A 21,620-nucleotide genomic window follows, 5' to 3' on the forward strand; every position below is an offset into this window, starting at 1 on the left:
TGACAGCTCCGCCCCTCCCATCAAGTCTGGATGGACAATCCTGCCAACACCCAGTCCCTTTATTGTGTGGCTGTCTGGGAGGAATACACAAAGGCCAACTGCCAACTACACATTGTCATGGGATCCAGAATACAGGCTAAAGGCATCAAATGGTTAGGACAAAAAAAAACTTTCTAAAAGTAGCATGTAAGAAATGGGGTTACTGGTTGAGGGAAGTGAAATCTTTCTCAAGGAGAAACCACACCTCCTTTCATGGTGAAGTCACAAGCAAACCCTATATTAACCTGTGCTCTACACTTGATAACTTGGCACAGAACAGTCAGGCTTAACTTAGAGGCAATGTGTAAAGTATTTGTGCAACATTTCAAACAATAGCACAGTGAAAACACACCACAAAAAGGATCCCACACTAGAATAGAAAAATAGATTAATTTAGACTAAATAAAACAGTTGAACCGGAGATATTAAATTTTAAACATTTCAGTAAAAATAGCACCAAAAGGTACAAAGCACCACTGTGAATATCCAATCGAGCCAGACTGCGACAAAGTCACAAGTTCAGATTGGCCAAGATGGAGCGCGGACCAGCTATATGGACCCAGTTGCCCACTGAACAAAGTACCTGAAATCCTGGTTTGTGCAGCGTTGTGAGGGTTTGCATCAAAGATACTTCAAACTTGTGTTGTGCAGCTGAAGCGATGCATCAGTTCCGAGATGCAGTGGGGCTACAGTGTGAGGTCCTGCATCATCATAGAGAATCCCATTGACGAGGACTTGCAATGGAAAGTCTGACATTGAGAAGGCGTCGCGCCTCAGGCGCAGCAAGGCTGTGATGCTGAGTCCAGCATTTGTGGTGAGGCAACAGTCAATAAGGGATGGAAGGGCCTGTGCCAAGGATGGAGTGGCTCCGATGAGGCAATGGACTGCGATGCCCTATGGGTCTTTGCGACACAGAAGATGAGGCGAGGTGCGCTGATGCGTTGGTTGTGTTCAGGGTTGTGCGGCACAGCAGAGAAGAATTGTCAGTTCTGCTGGATCCACAGAAGCTGGCAGAGCCCCTAAGGCCTACTTCCAAGGATCACGGACTGGGGTGGCACCACTTGGCAGGGTAGACTCACAGATGGCAGAGTCCAGGTGCTGTGCCCAAGATTGTTGAAGCCTTTTGTCCCTGAAGCTTAAGTCAGGAAGCCTACCAACTAGCCCTTGGAGTCACTCTAGTGGTCCTGGGGTCAACAGATTCAGGTGTAGTCCTTCTAACCCAGGCAGGAGAGCAGCAAGCAGTAGATCAGCACAGCAGGTCAGCAGCCCTTCAGAGCAGCAGTCCAGCAGAGTGACAGAAGGGGTGGCGAAATTCATGGAGTTTCAGTGTGCAGAATTACACAGAGTTACATAAAAACTCTGCAAGATTCCACAGAGTTCTACAAGTGGGAGAAATTCAGTGTGTTATGCTGCTAGCATTGCTTTTTAGCACTGGGAGTTTATTCTACACTGTAAATGCGGCCTGAGGGCTCTATTTTTTTATGCCGCTTGAGTATATTTTCTACTGGAGCGTCAGCTTTCTCAACACAAACAGTCGCAACCTGCTGCAACTGCACGTGTTGAGAAATCTCGCCGAGAGGTGATCTAGCGACTGAAAATCATGCTAGGGGATGCACATTCTCGCTCATGCTCAGCAACTTAACATTGCCGAGCTACACACGAGCCAGAACACAGTGTTCAAAGCGGAACACAGAGTGGGCAACGCTTCTTGAACTCTGCCGACAGAGTGGAGTTTATTGCCCAACCCTAAGTGACAGTCCTTTCAGCAGCACAGCAGTACTTCCTCATTGCAGAGTATTCACAGGTCTAGAAGTGCACTGAAGAGTTGGTATCTGAGCTCCAATATTTATACCCAGTTCTGCCTTTGAAGTGGAGAGATGCTTCTGGAGATTACCCCTTGAAATGCACAGCTGACCTGCCTTGCTGGCCCAGGCTTCTGGCTAATTACAGGGGGTATTCCAGCCCTTTGTGTGGAGACAGGACACAGGCTATTCAAGTATAAGCAGGGCTGTGGCTAGCTCCTCCTCCCATCCTGACAGGAATGACCCATCCAGGCCACCGAAGCGTGTGTGTGTGGCTCTGTAGGAGGAATATACAAAGCCCAACTCTCAACCACACCCAGTCATGTGGCCCACAGACAGGCTGCAGGCACCAAATGGCTAAGGCAGGAAAATGCCATCTTTCTAAATGTGTAATTTACAAAATTGTAGTTCAAAATCTGACCACCATAAGAGGGTTTTTATTACAATTTCAAAGACATCAAACATGAGCTGGTTCCCATTTGGAAGTTACAGCTTATTAAATGGAATAAGGTAACCCCAATGTTATTCTATGAGAAAGGTAGGCCTTGCAATAGTGAACAACAAATTTAAGAGTATTTTGCTACCAATACATATACAATTTAAAAGTGTATGCCCAGTTTTTCAAATACACAATCATCTTGCCCTCTGGGCTCTCCAGGGCCGACCCTAGGGGTGACATATGTATTAAAATGGTAGGTCTGGGCCTGTGAAATGGTTTATCTTGCCAGGTCCAAATGGCAGTTTAGAACTGCACACACAGGCTGCAATGGCGGGCTTCAGACCAACTTGAAAGGGCTACCTAAGTGAGTGGCGCATTTCATTTACAGGCCCTGGGTACATATAGTACCACTTTACTAGGGACTTGGAAGTAAAGTAAATATGCCAATTGGGCACAAGCCAAGGTTATCATGTTTTAAGGAGCAAGAACATGCACTATAGCACTGGTAAGCAATGGTAAGGAGTCCCAAGGCCAGCAACAAAGAGATAAAATAATGGAGGAGGACGGCAAAATATTTAAGGGAAGACCACCATAAGGCTGACATGTCTAACATGGCATGTTCCGTCTAGTGACTTAAAATACAACTTTACTGTTTAGAGGGTTTTAAATAATAATACCTTTCAGACCAAACTTGACATTCCTACCTACTTCTAATCTAAAGTTATCACGTATTAAATGTAACAAGGCAACCCAATGTTATCTTAAGGGAGAGGTAGGCCTCAGAGTAGTGATAAACGAATTTGTGAGTTTTTCACCGCCAGAACATGTAAAACTTAAAAGTACATGTCCAACTTTTTAAATGCAGTTTACCATTCCAGTGGCGCTGCTTTGGGCCCACTTTAAGGGTGACCTATAAGTATAAGAAAATGTGAGTTTTAGGATTGGCATGGGGTTTGTTTTGTCAAGTTGAATTGGCAGTTTCAAATTGGATACAAGCTGTAATAGACATGTTTAAAAAGGCAACGTACGTACGCGGGTGGCACAATAAGCGCAGCAGGCCCACTAGTAGCATTTAATTCACTGGCCCTGGGTACATATAGCGCCATTTTACCAGGGACTTCTAGGTAAATTGAAAGTGCCATTTGGTGTAAGGCAATTTTACCATGTTTAACGAAGAGAGCGCAGGCACTTTATCACTGAGTTGAAGTAATACAATCCACAGAATCCTAAACATCAATAAAAACAAGTTAAAAAACAGGAGGGTGAGGTGAAAAGGTTTGAGGGTGACACTGCAGAGAGGGTCAGGTCCAGCATTATTAATTTAGTAAAATCAGTCAGTTATTTGGGGGCAACCCTGCTCTTGTCTCTCACAGAGTTAAGTTCTGACTCAAAAAGAGAAAATAGAGGACTACATAATGTTATATCTGCCTGATAGAGATTTGAGAAGAGGTGGTGCTTGCTTTCCCCATAATCCCTGAGACTGGACAGCTTCACTTAGCGCTCACTTAATACGCTGCATGCTGACCCATACAGTTAAATGGTCTGAATCCGTGTGCCTACATTCTGTAGACTGCCTACCTTTTCGAGAATTGGAAATGAGAGAATCTAAGAAGCCGACCTGTCCGCATTTAAAAGAATGCAAGAGCAGCACTGATTGGACTTTTGCCTATGGTTCTGTTTAGGGTTGCGGAAAAGTCTTTCTCCCCCGGAGGCTGTTTTTTAAGCGTATATAAAGACCACAATGGCTCCATAAAGAATTATTTTACAAAATATGTTGAAAAGGAGAAAAGAAAGAAGAACAAGTGCCCACACAGGAATTTTGCAAACAATTACATTTATTATAAAGTTTGTAATGTCTCAGAATTCAAGATGCCAAGTAAGTCACTTGTAGCATGGAAATCTCCAACCCTCTGGACAATCAAGGGGTTCAGAGACACTCAAAAAATTCTTGTGGGATTCACTTTTATGTGCGAAGTTTCGGGACACAGAGGAGGACTCTGTTCCCTTGTAAACAAAAATTGTGGTTGCCTTAATTCGATTGGCAAATCCTGTAAGAGGATCCCATGAGATTTTTTGGGGGAGGTGGGTCTCTGAACTCCTTGATTCTCCAGATCGCTGGAAACTTCCATGCTACAAGTGACTTACTTGAATTCTGAAACATTGTATGCAGTCTGTCCAGTGATCATTTATAATTTATGTCTTGTGGTTGCTCAAAAGTGTTTCCTTGTCCTGATGATAACCTAATACGTTGCAAGAGTCGAAATGCCATCGATGCACCTCTGGCAAATTGGGATAAACCATTAACTGTGTTCTGTTCCTGTTGTAATATGGACAACTTTATGGAACATTTTACCAATAGGATTGTTTTCTTCTTACACAGTATATTGTCGCTATAGGTTTGTTTAGTGTAACGTGGTGAACACCAATGTTTGTTTTTATATTGTATGGTTGTTTGATATATTATTAGTACAATTACATTTTTGTAAAAAAAACACATAACTTGCATTGTTTGAAAATTTCCTGTGTGGGTGCCTGTTCTTTTTTCTTTTCTTCTTGTCGACATATTCTTGAAAAATAATTCTTTCTGGAGCCATTGTGGTCTTTATATTAAATAACAGCCCCAGCTTCTGGGTTTGTAGGGGCATCCCGGTTCGGTGTAATCGTTTTTAAAACATAGACATTTAGTATTCATTGGAAACTATGTTTTAAATTGATAACGTTTTTGAGAAACTACTCACTATTAAATAGATGAAGGGACATTGATTAATTTTACTGTACAAAAATGAATGCACTGATCTCTTCCACAGACTGCCTTTCATTAACAAAACATACCATTTTTAATGTCTCCTTCGCTGTCTTTAGTTTGTTCATCTGTAGTTAAATAGTTAGGCTGTTTTAAAAAAAAAAAAATCTTTTCATATGGAAATTAACACCCTACATATTATAGTTTGATTATATAATTCCTATTGTACACATTCTCTAAAGACCTCAAGGAAGTTCCTGTTATATGCATCACTTTGGGATGCACCTTTTTAATTACAGTAGTTTGTGATTATCATCTTGTTTTTTCTTTTCTGTAATGTTGTTTTGGTGTTGCTATTCATGCACTATTATACTTTTCTCTGAGTAAGGCCTTGTTGCTTGTGCCAAGCTAGTGAGTGCTAGCTCAATACTTTGTGGAGAAAACTGTTTACTTCTAAGAAATGGATAGTTGTGTGGCAGCTCATCCAACTCATATCAAGATGAAGGTTTCACTCGTTCATAATCTACAAATTCTGTTATGGAAACCAAATCCACCGGTCGAGCCCTCTCCTATATCATTTCTAAAGAGTGGAACGACCTGCCACTACACATAAGAGCCTCCGCTTCACTTCTTGAATTCTGCAAGAAACTGAAGACCTGGCTTTTTGAGATGCCCTACTAGGCCCAGGGTTTGTCTAGACTCTCACCTGGTCAGTGTAAGGATACCCTTCTGGGTGATAATGTACTCTACAAATCTGCAAAGCAAGCACAATATAACATAACATTTCCTATATATTGTGAAAAAAGAAACACCCTCTTGTCATTCCTTCATACATATTTAAATAATTGGGTATGCTCTGGGACTTTATGCTTCTTCATTTTTTGTCATATTTCTGTTTACTCATAGTGGTTCATTAACCCCTTCCCTGCTCATGACGGAACCACTCCGTCATGAGCCACGGTCGCGCTGTGCTCATCACGGAGTGGTTCCATCATGCCGCGGCCGTTGGCGGCCGCTCCGCCCATGCGGTGCCTTTTCCCCGCCAGTGCGGGCGTGTAGCGTAAGTGGGCGGTGCCGTGACGGAACCACTCCGTCATGAGCACAGCTCACCCGTGACTCATGACGGCGTGGTTCCGTCATGAGCACAGCGGCGCCGCGCTCACCGAAAACCCCCCCAGCGCCGCGGCGGAATTCGCGCCGCGGCGAAGGGGTTAATGAGAAGGTCTGTGCTCAGTCCCTCTCCTTCCTGCCTATTAATTTTCTTTGTAGTTTCTGTTCACACTGCTGCTTCTGACACTCACTTGGTGTGTCAGACAGCATATTTTATTTGTAACTTGCCTTGAAATGAGGAAGTCACATGGTTGTTTTAGAAATTTTCCTCTTCCTAGCTCTAGGTTATTATTATTACTGTTTGATCACAAAAAAAGAGTGACCAAAACCGTATCGAAAGGAATTTGTTTCTTTGTTGCAGACCTGCAGAGTACATAAACCTATCATGTTTTCGCAATTCATATGTATAACGTATGTGTAAATATGGATAATGCAATCAGCACAAATCATTCTCAAGTATTCGACTTTCAAAAATATCCCTTCAGATTTGCCTTTTACATTTATATTCAAACTTTTCTTGGGGAGAGAACCTCTTCCCCCTAATCCTTTTTTATTATAAGAGTTTGATTCAAGTGCTTGCTAAAATGCAGGACGGTGGTTGCGCCCCATTTATTTGTGCAATGAAATGAATCTTATCTTACGCCACATCACTTTTAAACTTCACCCTTCACCAGTTGCCATTACTGCTTACATCACTAAATGTACCTTTCAATCCTTGCTGCTATCACCACTTTAAAGAATACTAATGAGCAAATTTTAAGTGAATTAGACGTGCTGCGCTACCTGTGCTACTAAAACTTTTTTTTAAAATGTATACATTTAAAGTAATGTATGACCCCAAAGGCGCTTGTTGTAGTTCGTTCGAATGCCTTAAGTCATTCACTCACATCTAAGGAAAGTCCACTCAATACTAATAGGATTGGCAAACTGGCTTACTCCTAATGCTTATCACACCCATAAAATTCGGTCCTATCACATTCTTTTATTCTATTGTTATGTGTCTAAAAAACATTCTTAAAGAGAAGCTACAGTAAAAGTTTATTTCAAAATGTGTTATTAAAAATGTCAAAGATGGATAAAGTCACGCAATGGTACAGGAAATAAAACCTTCTCATGATACCACTTTGCGGTTTGTAATACAGTACAATAATCAATGTGTGAGTACCTAGTAATATGATTGAAATCTGTGATAGCCAAGAATTCTGATAAGGTGTAATGTTACTTGAAGTAATATTTATCCGTTGCTGCCCTTGTTGTAGAGGATGTGTATGCATTTTATTTTTATTTCAGAAGTTTATGCACCACTAAAACTAAACATAACTTTCACCACCTTTGTAGGATAAATTACATAGCACACAATCTTAAAAGAACAACGAAAAATGTTGAATGAACAGAAAATGTGTAATTCAATAAAAGTACCAGAAATTGTAAGGAAATAACCTCCAACGCCATGGATGAATACTTGCTTGAGTTCTCTTTTCATTCATGATAACACTTTAGCTAAAGTGAAGAATGGTATTGTGAGGACTGTAACATGTTCTGCCTCTAAAACCTTGAGAAATGATCGAAGGCCCTAACATGTGACAGTGTGGTGCTTCCCCTAATGCACAGAAATAAAACTAATATTATTCATGAAATAATATTTAAAAAATGTCCAGGGAATAAATTGTGAAGTTGTTTTTCTGAAGAAGCAAGCAGGGTCCGAATTCAATTGAGTGCAAAGAAGGAAAATGCATTTTAGGTAGGTCTGTGACTTCTTTTATGTTACACCAGTCTATCTCACATATGTCCAGAATTTCGTGTTATGTTAAACGTGAATTTTCCAACATTTGCATAACGTCAAAATGTCATGTAATTCTTGACTGTTGGAGACTGGTACAGGTAGAAAATGACTGCAGGAGATACATTTTCTCCTTAAAGTTTTTTCACCTCAAACCAATCTCCTGTCGTATTTGTTATCACTTTTCTGTGTGAGGTTTACTCCTGTAGAATTGTCAATATAGGTGTGTTATATAAGAAATCACTACTTAATTTAAGTCTGTGGTTGCCAGTGGGCACTGCCGGACCTACCGGCACTAATTGTAGGGGACTGGGACACTTACTTGTTTCATGGGCAGCAGACCCGATTATCAGATATTAACTGTAAACAGAACTGGTAAATGAGTTCTTGATATTCCACTAGCTGTATCGAGTAACTACATGCGAGCGCCATCACCTTACGCGGAATTGCAAACAGCTTAGTAATTAAATGTAGTGCCAGATAAATTAATTAAGCAATAAGCAATGACAGGAGTCTCCTACTATTGTGATTATATGTACTTTGGTTGTGGCTGATAGTAGTTGTCAGGCCCAGAGCACAATAAATGTAAGTTCCCAGGAATGAACTGCCCACACTATTGGTGGAAGCTCGCCACACATGTGGCGGAAGCGGGCCTTGCTTGTGGTGAAAATGGATTGCGGCCTCCTAAAAACATTTTGAACAACTGCATTTGATTTTTCTTTTTTACAGATGAAGCACTGCCTATATTTTTGAAAGTATCATTTGTATTCTGCAGAAAAGAATAGTGTACACCCCTAATAAAATGTCAATTTATGTTCATGCAGAGTAATATTCAGAGTATGTGGAATCAATGGTGAGGAATTATGTTTTTCAAAACAGGGCATGAGTTTGTATTGTGTTGTAAGCTACTCAGTACTCTCATGCACATAAATATTATTGGCATCTTGACGTATACAGGAATCAAGTACATCTGTAGAAACAATAAGTTCCTTCTAGAAATCTGCTCAATTTCGGAATCTAAAGTGCATTAATTTGGAAACGAAAACACACTTTCTCCTGAAGTGCGCATTTTGAATTGTATTGAAATTGCATTTATTTAGCACTTTCCATCCCTGATGAGGCATCGAAAAGCTTTATGATGAGTTATGTCCTATGCCGGAGCCCAATGTTAGTGGTTAATCAAGTGGGTATTGTGGATCAGTCTTGTGCTCTCAAAAACATAATTTCATGCATTTTAATTCTATTTCTTTGTGGTGCATTAATGAGTTAGGTGTGATTATTAGTGAGGGTTATGTGAGATCAAATACATGATGGAATGATTAGATATATTGTAATGTTTCAGGAATATGGTTTAATACAGAGATTGAGTAAAACCAGCATGCCTTAATACTCACCTAACACAACAAAGCAAAAAAAAAAGCTCCTCGATCAACATCAGTTCAGTAGAATAATATCTTTATAAGTTTACTGATTGATTGAAACCTACTCTCAATATGGGTCATGAAGACAAATTTAACTTAATTAGTATAATAATTAAGGGGAAAAATCCAAATATCCAAATCCAAATCTAAAGACAATTTAGCAAAGTATTTATTCTGCAATGCCTGTTTTTATCATTGCATTACTTGGTTGATAGATTTAATACAGACAACAAATACCACAAATATACAATTCACATAAAACATATAAACATGATACTAAAAAAATCAGCTAAGCAAACAAGACAACTCAAAGAGAGGCCTTAATATTGTTCCTCAAAGTTGATTATTAAAGGAAGCATCACCTGGCGTTTACAAGATAGGCTTCTTCAAGTATACAATTGACTTTTTCTCACATCGTAGCTATTCATCAGGGCCATCACCATCGTGCTGTATGGGTCACAATCTCTTATTAGTACTGCTGAAAGAATAGAAAACAGAAATTAAGATTTTTCCACATATAATATATCTCCACAGTCACCTGTAACTTGCAAATGTGAACTGCGAATCAATCAAAGGTCGGGTTATATTTAATGCACTTAGGTCAATCAATGGGGTCTTAACATTTTGACAGTTATCATATATCCAAACTGTCATCTCCAAGATGCCAATATGATCTGTAAATCAGTCTAAGGTTGGCATATGTACAAAATCTTAAATAAATCAATGAGGTCTGAACAAACAAAACCATTCTCTGGGCTTGTTCCAAGGATAAATGTCAATCAAATTTAACAACGCATGTGTAAGATGCTTAAATTATTCCATGATGCAGTAACACCATATATAAAGAATAAACACTGACCATTCCAATGGTATAAACAAATGTACAGTGCAAAAAACGAAACGTCCTATTTTATAATCTAATCATCATAAAACCACACATATGGACATTCATATAATCAGATGAATTTAATATTCTACTGGGTTAGTCTAACATTAATTAGAATTTTTGGGGTCTCAGAAATGCATTTAAATAATGCTCAGGTGTCATGCAGAAAGTGGGGGACGGGAGGAGAAGATCATTTAAAAGAAATAAAGGAGAGGAAATTTGAAAGTTTGTCAAGGTCACATTTTCAAGTAGGTTTTTAGGAATATAGAGGGTGGAGTGCTTTTTGTGATAGCACACGTTCTATGAATGTAAACCAATAGAATGAAACTGCAATTCATCTGCTGTGAGACCCAACCACGGTTTTAAATTCTGCTTTAAAGAAAGGTAGCTTTTAGCACTCCCGCTAGAGACAATTTAACATTCAAAGAGGTATCACATATTTGCCTCACTACCGGCAAACCTACTGCTTTTTGTGAAATCCCTTTACGAACAACCCTGAAGCAGTGAGAGTTTAAAGCACATCCTATTACATGAATGTATCATTCAGCAACACCATTGAGAAAGTTAGCATTTACAATGGTTCAAAGCATGTCAGATTATATCTAGCACATTGCCCCACTGTAGAAAATGCATCGCAATAGATACTTTCAAACCTGAAAAGGACCACTGTGTGTACTTACCAAGGCAGTACATTCAATATTACGAATTATGTTCAAACATATAAATGTTAAAAAAATTAAACACCCGCCAACCTAACAATTGACAAGACATTTGATAAACATGTTCAAGCATCATCATTAGTAAATACAGTGCATGTTTATCTACCTTTTCATTACCTGGTTCCCCAACTTGAAGAGCACCTGTCCCACAGAACAGACACCACCTTATGCAGAATAGGTATGCTTGAGGTCACTGTTACTCCTCCATATCCACCTTGTCTCATCTGTCTAGTCAAGTTATGTCAAGCTCATCATCAATAAAACATGTTATGCACAAATATGAATGTGCCATAATGTATGTACAAACCTGTCTTGAAGGTGTTTGGAGAAACACGCGTATTAAGCTGCACAGTGTTAGGTGGTGTGGCTGAGGAGAGGCTCCTCATTCGATGTGAGGTTGAGAGGGATACTCATTTGTATTTGGAAACTAGTAGACAAATAAAAAACGATTTTAACATAGTTTTAGCTGGAGCTCAGTGAATTGATGGTTTGTCAGGCACTGCATATTGTTTGGTCAAAAATTCCACTGTCTGCAATGTCGCCACCGCAACACATCTCCTCCTTGATATCGGCCAGTACTTGCAGAGGCCTCATTCCGAACGTAAATGAATGTATTTCAGTCTTGCAATTTGTTTGAATTGGAGCCTCTACAAGTGGTGGCCACTTGTTTTTGAAAGTCTATTACATGCTTTCTGAAAGACAACATGCTTGTCATGTGTTTTGCTGAGGAAGGTTACATACAGTATGTACCCTTTGGTTTAATGTTAACGTAGAATGTATTAGTGAGCTGGGGTGAAACATACTCTATCACGTTCAATACAGTGTATGAAAAGGCATGGGAACTTGACATAAGACCAATGCATTTTGTGAATCAGCCGATACTAAAATATCATGGCTATATAATATGGTTACTAGGTGGGGTGTCAAATGTCCCCATCACTGTTCACAATGGGTATATAACCCTCAGCGATAGCAACCAGACAATCTCCTGTCATGTTGGAGAATGCGCTGAACACTTAACTTTGAGGATGAGGTAATGCCTTATCTAAACCAAGAACCTCCATCCCTCCATCACTTCAGCTGTTGGCACAGTTTGGGAATGCCTTGGGCAATAAGATTATCTCTGTCAGAGACATTGCCCCTACGTGTAGATATTGCAGAGTATGAATTTCTGGAGAGGGAAACTCTGTTTAGTATTTAGGAAGGTACAACAATTGTGGCTTAGGCTTCCAGACTGTCAGGAGCTACTGCAGGACAGAGGATCCTAAATGACTGGACAGTGAGGGATTCTGAACACCACTGACACATGGACAGAACATTGGCAAGCAGGATGATATGAGATGTTTTCCAGATTCCCAAATTAGCAAGACTGAAACAACTTTATCTAAGACAACTTACCAGTATTACACTACAGGTAGAAGACTCCATAGCTTTAATTAGGAGGCGGATGACATTCCTCTCTCCCTTGTCTCCGACGCTCCATAATATGGTCTTCACACCTGTTTTTTAAGGCTTCAAATCTAAGAAATGGATAGAGGAAAACTGTAGAATAATAGCTGAATTTTATGAACAAGGACAACTGAGATTCTTTGACACCTGTAAGAACACATTCAATGTGGCAGAGTTTAAACGGTACTACAGAGTAAGGCCCTGGGTAACCCACCCAACAGTCAAAGAGGCTGCTACACAACTAACACATTGTGCACACTTTGTAACACTATAAGAAGGTAGTGAAGTCAATGCATCTAAAACATACAAAATACAGACTATGCCACCATTACAAAAAAGATGGAACTACGTGAGAGGGTGAGAAACGTTACTTAGGAGAGTAATGCAAGATCAAAAACAGAGGAAGCTTGAAAGAGACAGATACACGTACAACAAGTTTGTCATATAGGGGCAATCATACATTAAAATGATGATGGGGTTGTATCTAAGACCCATCAAGACATTCAAGATGTTGGGAGGAGACAGGGATCAGTGCCCAAGGGTTGTAGTGAAAGAGGGCACCCAATCCGTGAGTTCTGGAGCTGACCAAATCTTAAAGTATTCCGGGAATAAATGCTGACAGCCATAAAAGAAATGGTACTAATGCAAGGGCTGAGTCTGGTGACATGGCATTTCATATAAAGCATATAAAGCAGAGACCTGGCAATAGTGGTAACACGTCAATGGAAGCAAACTGCAAAACTAATATTAAATGTATTGTATGCAAAATTGGGAAGACTATGTGGTTGGAACAACTATGGATGTACCTAAAAATAAAAAGACAAGGGTGACTTTCTGTCATCATGGTTGTCTGTACCAACCTTTATAAGTGGGGACTGTTGAGGAGTGAAATGGCCACTAAGACTAGGGGCTTTATATCTACTTACGTTAATAGCTGTGTGAAAGTTTGCAACGTTACGGCTTTGTTGTATCCTTCCACGATAACTATGGTATAAGTTAGAGGCAGGGGAGTGGCAACATTATGGGGCATTAGTTAATTAGTTTTCAAAGTGGTGGTTGGCCCTGTGTCGATTGCTAGCGATATTGGGGTACAGAAACACTGTGACATAAGTGCATTCTACCCTGTGTTAGAGAGAAAGCTTTATTAAATATCATATACAACTAATAAAATACTTTAGAAATAACAATGATGGTCTTTAGCAAGATACGCCTAAGAGATAAATGGCACCTTAAGCACAGATGCTGCATCATACATTTTTCTGGTGGAGAGAGGCACAGACAGGAAAGAGGTCAGCATTTAGCAGGAAAATCAATGTATGAATATACTCCTTGTTATTGTTATGCTTTCTTCAATAATTAAGGGCTATCTGGGTAGGATGAGAAGTATTATGTGTAAAGTTTCTTTACTTTTTTAATTAGTAGCTATGGGGGTAGGATGAAAAGTATTATGTGGAAAGTTTCTTTACTTTTTTAATTAGGAGCTATGTGGGTAGGATGAGACGTATTAGGTGGAATGTTTCTACAATTATTTAATTAAGGGCTATGTGGGTAGGATGAGAAGCAGCATGTGAAGTGTGTCATTACTGATTGCTGCACCATTTTTAATGTCCTGTTGTGAATATGTAGCCTCACTATGTATAACCTTTATATTTTTTTATTAGTGTCACAATGACTACGTGCCAGTTTGTGGTTCCAACGGTGTGACTTTTCGAAACAAGTGCAGTTTACGGGAAGCGGCCTGCAGACAACAGAGTGAAATACTAGTGGTTTCTGAGGGATCATGTGTAACTGGTAAGTGTCAATGCCTAGAGATATTTTTGTGAATCATTAACTGGAAAAAAATATTTAAAGGGCAGGGCCAGCCAAGATGGTCGAGAGCATGTGATCTACTAAGGCTCTGCTGCATCCAGCATCAAAGTTAAGGAATGACTATGCAACATATCCAATTTCCCTGCCACAGCACTGATGCCTGCTCTGGGGAACAAAGTTGGCACACAGTGCCTTTGATTTTTATGCCCCTAAGATGGAGGATGGCAACGGACACTCCATAGGCCTGTAGAGGCATGTGATCAGCGTGACGGGTTGGTAGGGCGCATCAGCACTGTAGCTTACTGAGAACCCTGTACAGCAACTCAAGGGTAGGCACCACATTCTGCCAAGACCGCATGCCCACCATCGCCATGGCGGGGAACCCCTCACAACCTTCTGGATCATCAGTGAGTGGGGCGGTGCACAGCCGGGGGGACGGCGCTCAGCCTGCATGGCCTGCGCAGCCTGCCTGATGGGGGGCAGATTTGGACTGAGTGCACCCCGTAGGAACTAAGGCGGACAAGGTGGTGGCTCCAGGTGAGGGGTCCCCCTACATCAGCACTTGGGGCCTCCCAAAGCCATTTGCCCTCAGATTGCGGCAGCGTGGGCCATGTGCCTGGCCCCAAGATGGCTGTGTGAGAGGACTGAGGACAGGCGCTTTTTTTCTTGGTGCCTCTATCGACTCCTTGCTAATTGCACGGCTGGATGGTGGCATCTCTTACCCATTGTGGGGCGCTTAGGCAGCCTCATTAATTAGTGGGTGTACGCACTCCCTCAAGCTGCCAGCCTCTCAGTGCCTGACCCTAAGATGGAGGATGGAGAAAGCAGGTTGAGAACTCCCCTGAAATAGAGACCATGCTGCCGCCCCTGATTTTTATAAGTGGCATCACCCAGCATCACAAGCAGGATTACATCAAACCAGGGATCACTCCCTCACAGCAACAGAGACACTGTGGCTTTGAGTTGGAGTATCTACATGGCTCAGTGCTAAGCCAGGGCTTTCCACCATACATGACACTGCAAGAAATGTGAGAACGAGCCAAACTGGATTCAGTGGGGACCAGGGTGGTGGTTTTAGACGCTAACATCCTCGAGCTCAAATGCTTTGCCGGCCAGATGGAGGACCACACAAACTCTCTACACACGCAGCTCAAAGTATCCATTTTGAAAAAGTAAGATCTGGAGAACAGGTCAAGGCCCAATAATAAATGTATCTAAGACCTGGAGGAAGGAGCGAAGGGCTCGGGCCTAGAGGTCTTCGTAACTAACATATTTTCAGAGCTGCTGGCGGAAGTGCCACCAAAGGTCTAACTAGACAGGGTCCACTGTGTAGCTCTACAATCACCTGGTGAAAGAAAATGTCCTCGTGAGGTGCTGGTCAAACTTCATTGCTTCAAGGTTAAGGAAGCTATCCTTCAGGTGGCGCAGAAGGCCGGGACGTACACCTTCCAAAGGCTACTTGTTTGCTTCTCCAGGACATAGCTTCTGCCACATTTGCCAAACACTTCAGATCAGTGACTGATAAACTGAGAAGAGAGCACATGAAATACTGTTGGACATACCCATTTGGACTAGCCTTCCAATTTCACAATCATTCACCCCATGTGATAGACCTCTTAGAAGCCCTGGCTCTCTTGGACATTCCTGCCCCGAATCACCAGCAGTTCGGAGATGGCCAGGAGACCTCGAGGAATAGTACCAACAGAACTCCAAACATGAACATCTGGCTCGACCAACGCCACCTATGCCAACACAAGAAATGTTGAATCACTGTAACTGTGCATCTCATTTTCAAAACCGGAGTTTGGTGTCATGGCTTCTTAAGAAGTTGGGCGGTGGCGCCTATCTAGCAGTGCAAATGGTTCTCCCATGAATGGGCCTGCGAAGAAAACACTGGATGTTCAGCGAAATGCTTGTAATTTTTTATGGGGCCTTCTCCTCCTAGTTTCTTTTCTATTTCTTACTGTTGATTGATAATGTCTATTGCTTTCACATTTCCTCAACTGAATGTGCTTCAATGCAGATGCATTTGCTGTTTAAGACCAAGTCACCTATCAGGATGCAAATTAATTTTCACTGTATGTTAAAACTGGCATCTGTTGTCCCGCTTATTTCTGTTTTAAAATTCCAGATTCTCAGGGTTTGGATGCATGGAGGGCAGATTTTCCTAGTGGCATGGGGGGGTGAGGAGAGTGCGACACAGACTACAACAGACTCCAAAGGGAGGGCGACGGAGAGAGCATTCCTCTTAAAGGGGCTGAAAGAGGAGGTTCATGGAGCAGATACCGTGGGGTGACATACCATGGTAATTACTACACTCACTGGAATAATAAAGGCCTGAATTTCCCAACAAAACACCACACGTTATGGAAATCTGTACTTGACTAACACTATGATGTAGTTACACTTCAAGAGACACACTTTGAGCGTAATGAGGATCACAGATTATGGCATAAATCTTATCCAATGATGTATAAATCCTCAGCCTCCACGAAACATAAGTGTGAAGATTGTGTTCCATACGTCAACCTAATTTCAACCACAGGGGTACAAAACAGACAAGGAAGGAAGGATTGTACTAGTAAAGAGCTACCTCACAGGTAGATTATCCACTTTTGCATCTATTCACACCACTAACACTAATCAAGCCTCGTTTGTGCACTCCATTTTATCATAGCTGAGGTGTTTTTGAGAGGTTATGATATTTAATGGGGGATTTCATACTCACATGGAACTCGAACGCTGACAGCACTCCCCCCCCCCCCCCCACAGGTCACCCATTGGGGGGCCCGGGTGGTAAACTCGCACTGTTCATGTGGTTTGAGGACTTTTTCGCACTTCGCGTAGCTCGCAGAGTTTCCCTGCTCACGCTCACCAACGATAAATTGGCAAGGGCAAGCAAGGAAAAGCCAATGCTAGGCTGCTTCCCATTGAGATTTCTCAACTCGGGCGGTAGCGGATGGTCGCTACCACTAATAAACCTTCCGTTTGCATTAAGGAAGCTGCCGCTTGAGTAGAACTTCTACTCGAGCAGCAGAAAGAAGTTGAGCTCTCTTGTGCTGCGCGTTAAGACATTTGCCTGATTTTACAGCATGGGACAAACACCCGACACAAAAAATCTGCCTCAACGGCTCGAGGTACTGCGCTCCCCCGCTTGTGGAACTCTGTGTAGCTTGACAGAGATTTTTGTCACTTAATGGAGTTCTGCATAGCTGAATTTACACGGAGCTTGCCGAATTTGGCCGAGGCCTACCCAAAGGGAGCTTCCCAAAGCGTTGAAGCAAGCAATACATGTACGCTGGCTAATAGACGCATGGCGTACACTTCATCCCAACTCCCGCGATTATACATTTTTCTCCCACTCACACCATACTTGCTCTAGGCAGGATTATATATTTCTTAGCCAATCCCTCCTGACCACGACTATCCACCCAATCACTATTTCTGATCATGCCCGGGTGGTGGCAACACTGGATTGTGGACATGCCCCACTGAGATATCGCCGTTGGTCTTCCGTAGCTCCCTCTCCAAATATCGCTTCTTGAGAGACAACATGAGGAAAGCCATATAGTAATTTTCGAATAAATAACACTGGGGACACTACTCCCTCTTTTGATGCATGTCAGGTAGTGCTTAGAGGGAAATGTGTTTCCTTGGTGGCAGCTCGGAACAGGCAGAGAGCGAAAAAATTCTAGCACTTGAAACAGAACTGCACACATTGGAGCTGACACATAAGGAACAACCAACCCTTATCCTGCAGTGGGAAGTTACAGCCAAGGTGGGGGAACTTAATGCTATTTATATCAACAGGGCAGATCTTTCAATGCTTTGCCTTAAGCGCACATTCTACAACCAGTGCAATATGGTCAGATCCCAGCTAGTGAGACAACTCATGGTCAAGTGAGAGAATATATTGCAAACATTAAGCAAATGACAGGTGACCTCACGAGCTCTGACACGGAGAAGGCCCAAATATTCGTCGACTTTTACAAGCGGCTCTAAACAGATGACCATACCACCGTTCAAGCCCAGCTTGACTACTTTGATTATGTAGAGCTCCCACACCATGTGATTCCCCCAAAAATGAAAGACTGGGTGATCCTATTAGTGAAGACGAAGTCTGTTTGGCGATAACAGGCTGGAAGCTCCACAAATCTCAGGGCCGCATGGCCTCACAGCCCACTTCTATAATACCGTCAATTTTGACTTGAACCCCAACTTGACCTCCATGCAAACTACATAGCAGAGGTGGGAGCTGTTATACCCTGATTTTGATGATCCCATAGACGGTAAAAGATCCTCATTCGTGTGGTTCAAATAGACCTATTATGCTATTGAATCTGGACGTCAAGCTTCATTCTAAGATCCTGGCCTTCAGACTGGATTACTTGATGCCGGATTTGATCTACCGGATTTGATCTACCCGGATCAATCCGGTTTATAAAGGGAAAACAGACACATGATAATTTGAGGAAAATGCTTCGTCTAATGGCCACAAACAAAAGAATATCCACAATACTGCTAAATCTCGATGCTGTGAATGCAATCGATCAGGTAGACTATCCATTCCTATTTCTCACTCTTAAATGCTATGGCTTCTGTGATCGATTCATAACAATGATTCAAGCTAACTATGCAACACCTAGGTCTAGAGTCTTGGGTTCAAATCTCATTTAGCTGGAGAGGGGGACGCAACACTCTTTGTGCACAGTATTTAAACCCTAGGAATACAGTCCACATCCGATATCAAGGGAATCACCTTTGGCTCTGTGGCTAATAAGATTTCTGTATTTGCTGATGATGTGCTCTTAATGCTCATTAATCCCCTACCCTCCCAAACAGTGCTCCTGAGGGGATTACACCAATTTGAAGTTGCGGCAGGCTTTACAATTAAACGTAACTAAATCATTTGTACCTAATTTTTTACACTGCCTAAAGTAGATATGGAGACCCTGCTGGCCTCAACACCCTTCCATTGGGTCAGGAAATAGATCAATAATCTCAGTATTGACATCACCCCCAAACTAGGAGACCAATATTGAGCAAACTTTCCACCACTTCTATTATATTCTTTCTTGGGTTGGACATATCCATGCCATAAATATGTCAGTACTGCCCAGGGTTTTATACCTGTTGCAAAGCCTTCCCATGGAAGTAGATCGGAAATTTTTACCTACTCTGCGCACCTTACTTACATGTTTCATCTGGCAGAATCGCAGGGTCTGCTTACCATTTAAGCTGCTTTGGCTTCCCAAAGACTCTCGTGGCCTAGCCCTCCCAGATTTCCACCTCTACTATAAAGCAACTCAATTACGTGTCATTTCAGAATGGTCGCTTCGCGAGTCAGATAAGCACTGATTGCATATGGCCAGGACGATAGTGGAGCGAGTTATTTTGGATGTATTATGGAAGCCAAAGGCAGATCGCCCACCCAATGCATACCTTAACACCCCAACAAAAATGATTCAAAGTTTGGTATGAGGTGGTTAAAACAACGGGGTGGACTACTTTCTCATCTCCGTATACACCACTGCACTACAATCCAGCATTCCCTCTGGCCCCTTTAATGCCTGGAGGGAAGGGGGTGCATTACTCAATCTGATATCTTCCATAACTGGGATAACTTCAACAATGAGATATATTATGAAGCCACCCAGCTTCAATGGCCCAGGCGCTGGCTTGCAAAGACAAATCTAGCTGAACTAGACACGTGGGCAATATCGCTAGCATGACCTGAACTAATTGAATGGCTATCAGGTACAATAACTCCGCTCCAGAGAACAGAGGGTTTTACTCTGCTACGGGCAGCAGGCAGCGCCTGTTCACGCTACATGATACCCAAACGCCGCTCTACTCCGTATGCCCCAGACCTCCCCATCGAGATGCTTCCAGGATCATACACCTATTTAAAACACCCGGAACTGGCCGACTGACAGGCAGCTGGATTGACAACATGGGGAGACTTATTCGTAGACTCTACCTTGTGTGGCTTTGACACTTTGAGGGACGACTATGGGGTGGCTCCCGGAACATTCCTTCTATATGTGATATTGACACAACAGGCAACACACATCTGGGGGGACATAAGCTCGGTTCCACCTACTTCCGAAACTTCACGGACACTACTGACGCATGGGTCAGGTAGGAAGGCCATCACGGCCATATATACTTCACTTAGAGCAGACACAGCCCCCTCATTGTCTCCACTGCGTGTGTATTGGACAGCGGCGCTCTCTACTGAAATCACAGATAAGCAATGGCAACAATGCATCAGAAGCCCCAAGACAATCTCAATTAATGCCCATTTGAAATTCACGCAATTCAATTATCTGCACCACAAATACTTATCCCCGCACAGGCTGGTGCAAATATAGCCGACCTCCATAGATATTTGGCCCAGGTGCTACGACACGAACGCTAATTTCTTGTATATGGTCTGGACGTGCTCCCACATTCTAGCATACTGGGGGAGGATCTCCGACATACTGGAGGCGGCAACGGGAACCAAGTCTCCAATTCAAGGGGCGCATTACCTGCTAGGCATTACTAAGAGAAATGTGAAACGGAAGAACCTTAACAAATTTATTGACTTGACACTGATGCTGGGCAAACGTTCTCTAGTGATGGCCTGGAAATCCCCGACTGGCCCCTCCATAAGACACTGGTTGCTGGCCCTTCGACGTGGCCTAGTAGCTGAACATGACACATCGACAGCGCAGCCCCCACCCCCAATGGCTAGGACCCAACCTGCGGACTGGCAACACTTTGTGACTATCATAGAAGCAAGACTTAGGGACCTGAACGACTATGGGGGATAAGGCATAAACACTGCTGCACCACCGGACTACTGTAACCATGATACCCTGAACACCCACGCTTAGATAAGCCAGTGACAGGGAAGAGGGGACATACGCACAGACGCTTTGGCATGGCACTTAGGTATAACTGTCCCACACAAATGGCCTGACCAGACCGCACCTATATGTAATGCAGCACTTGGGCAGCGTACCCTCCTCCTTATTCTGTTCCCATAATTGCACCCAATACAACAGGACCCCACCAGTTTGCACTCTTTAGTGGCGGTATATTAAGCGTCTATATACATATGACACTTATAGAATAGGCACACTAGCATGGTGGTATCAAGTTTAAAGGTTTTCTTTGTATTTCTCTCTTCTTTTTCTCTTTTGCATTGAGTTTCAATATAGTTATGTACAGTAATATTGGTTGTTAATCTTTGTAATGACTTGACGCTGTCATCGTTTGGGAGTAATGTCGTGAGTGGCAATTTGCCACCCCATCTAGTGGGCACAAACATGCAAATGGAGATCATCTATGTTTTGCACTTCAATATGAGGTATATACAGCTGTATGGTATGATGGATGGAAAACGAATAAAGATTATTAAAAAAAAACCTGGGAT

At 42.2% G+C, this 21,620-nt stretch overlaps 1 protein-coding gene across 1 annotated transcript in view; it reads left to right on the plus strand.

Moving 5' to 3' along the window:
- TMEFF2 (transmembrane protein with EGF like and two follistatin like domains 2) overlaps nt 1–21,620 on the plus strand; it is an 826,595-nt gene that overhangs the window by 57,341 nt on the left and 747,634 nt on the right. Inside the window, exon 3 of the mRNA XM_085648776.1 lies at nt 14,050–14,179. Within this exon, the coding sequence (XP_085504902.1) occupies nt 14,050–14,179 (130 nt within the window). The remainder of the gene's footprint in view (nt 1–14,049; nt 14,180–21,620) is intronic.

The sequence above is a fragment of the Triturus cristatus genome, chromosome 3_2, assembly GCF_964204655.1.
Source record: "Triturus cristatus chromosome 3_2, aTriCri1.1, whole genome shotgun sequence".
Taxonomy (NCBI): domain Eukaryota; kingdom Metazoa; phylum Chordata; class Amphibia; order Caudata; family Salamandridae; genus Triturus; species Triturus cristatus.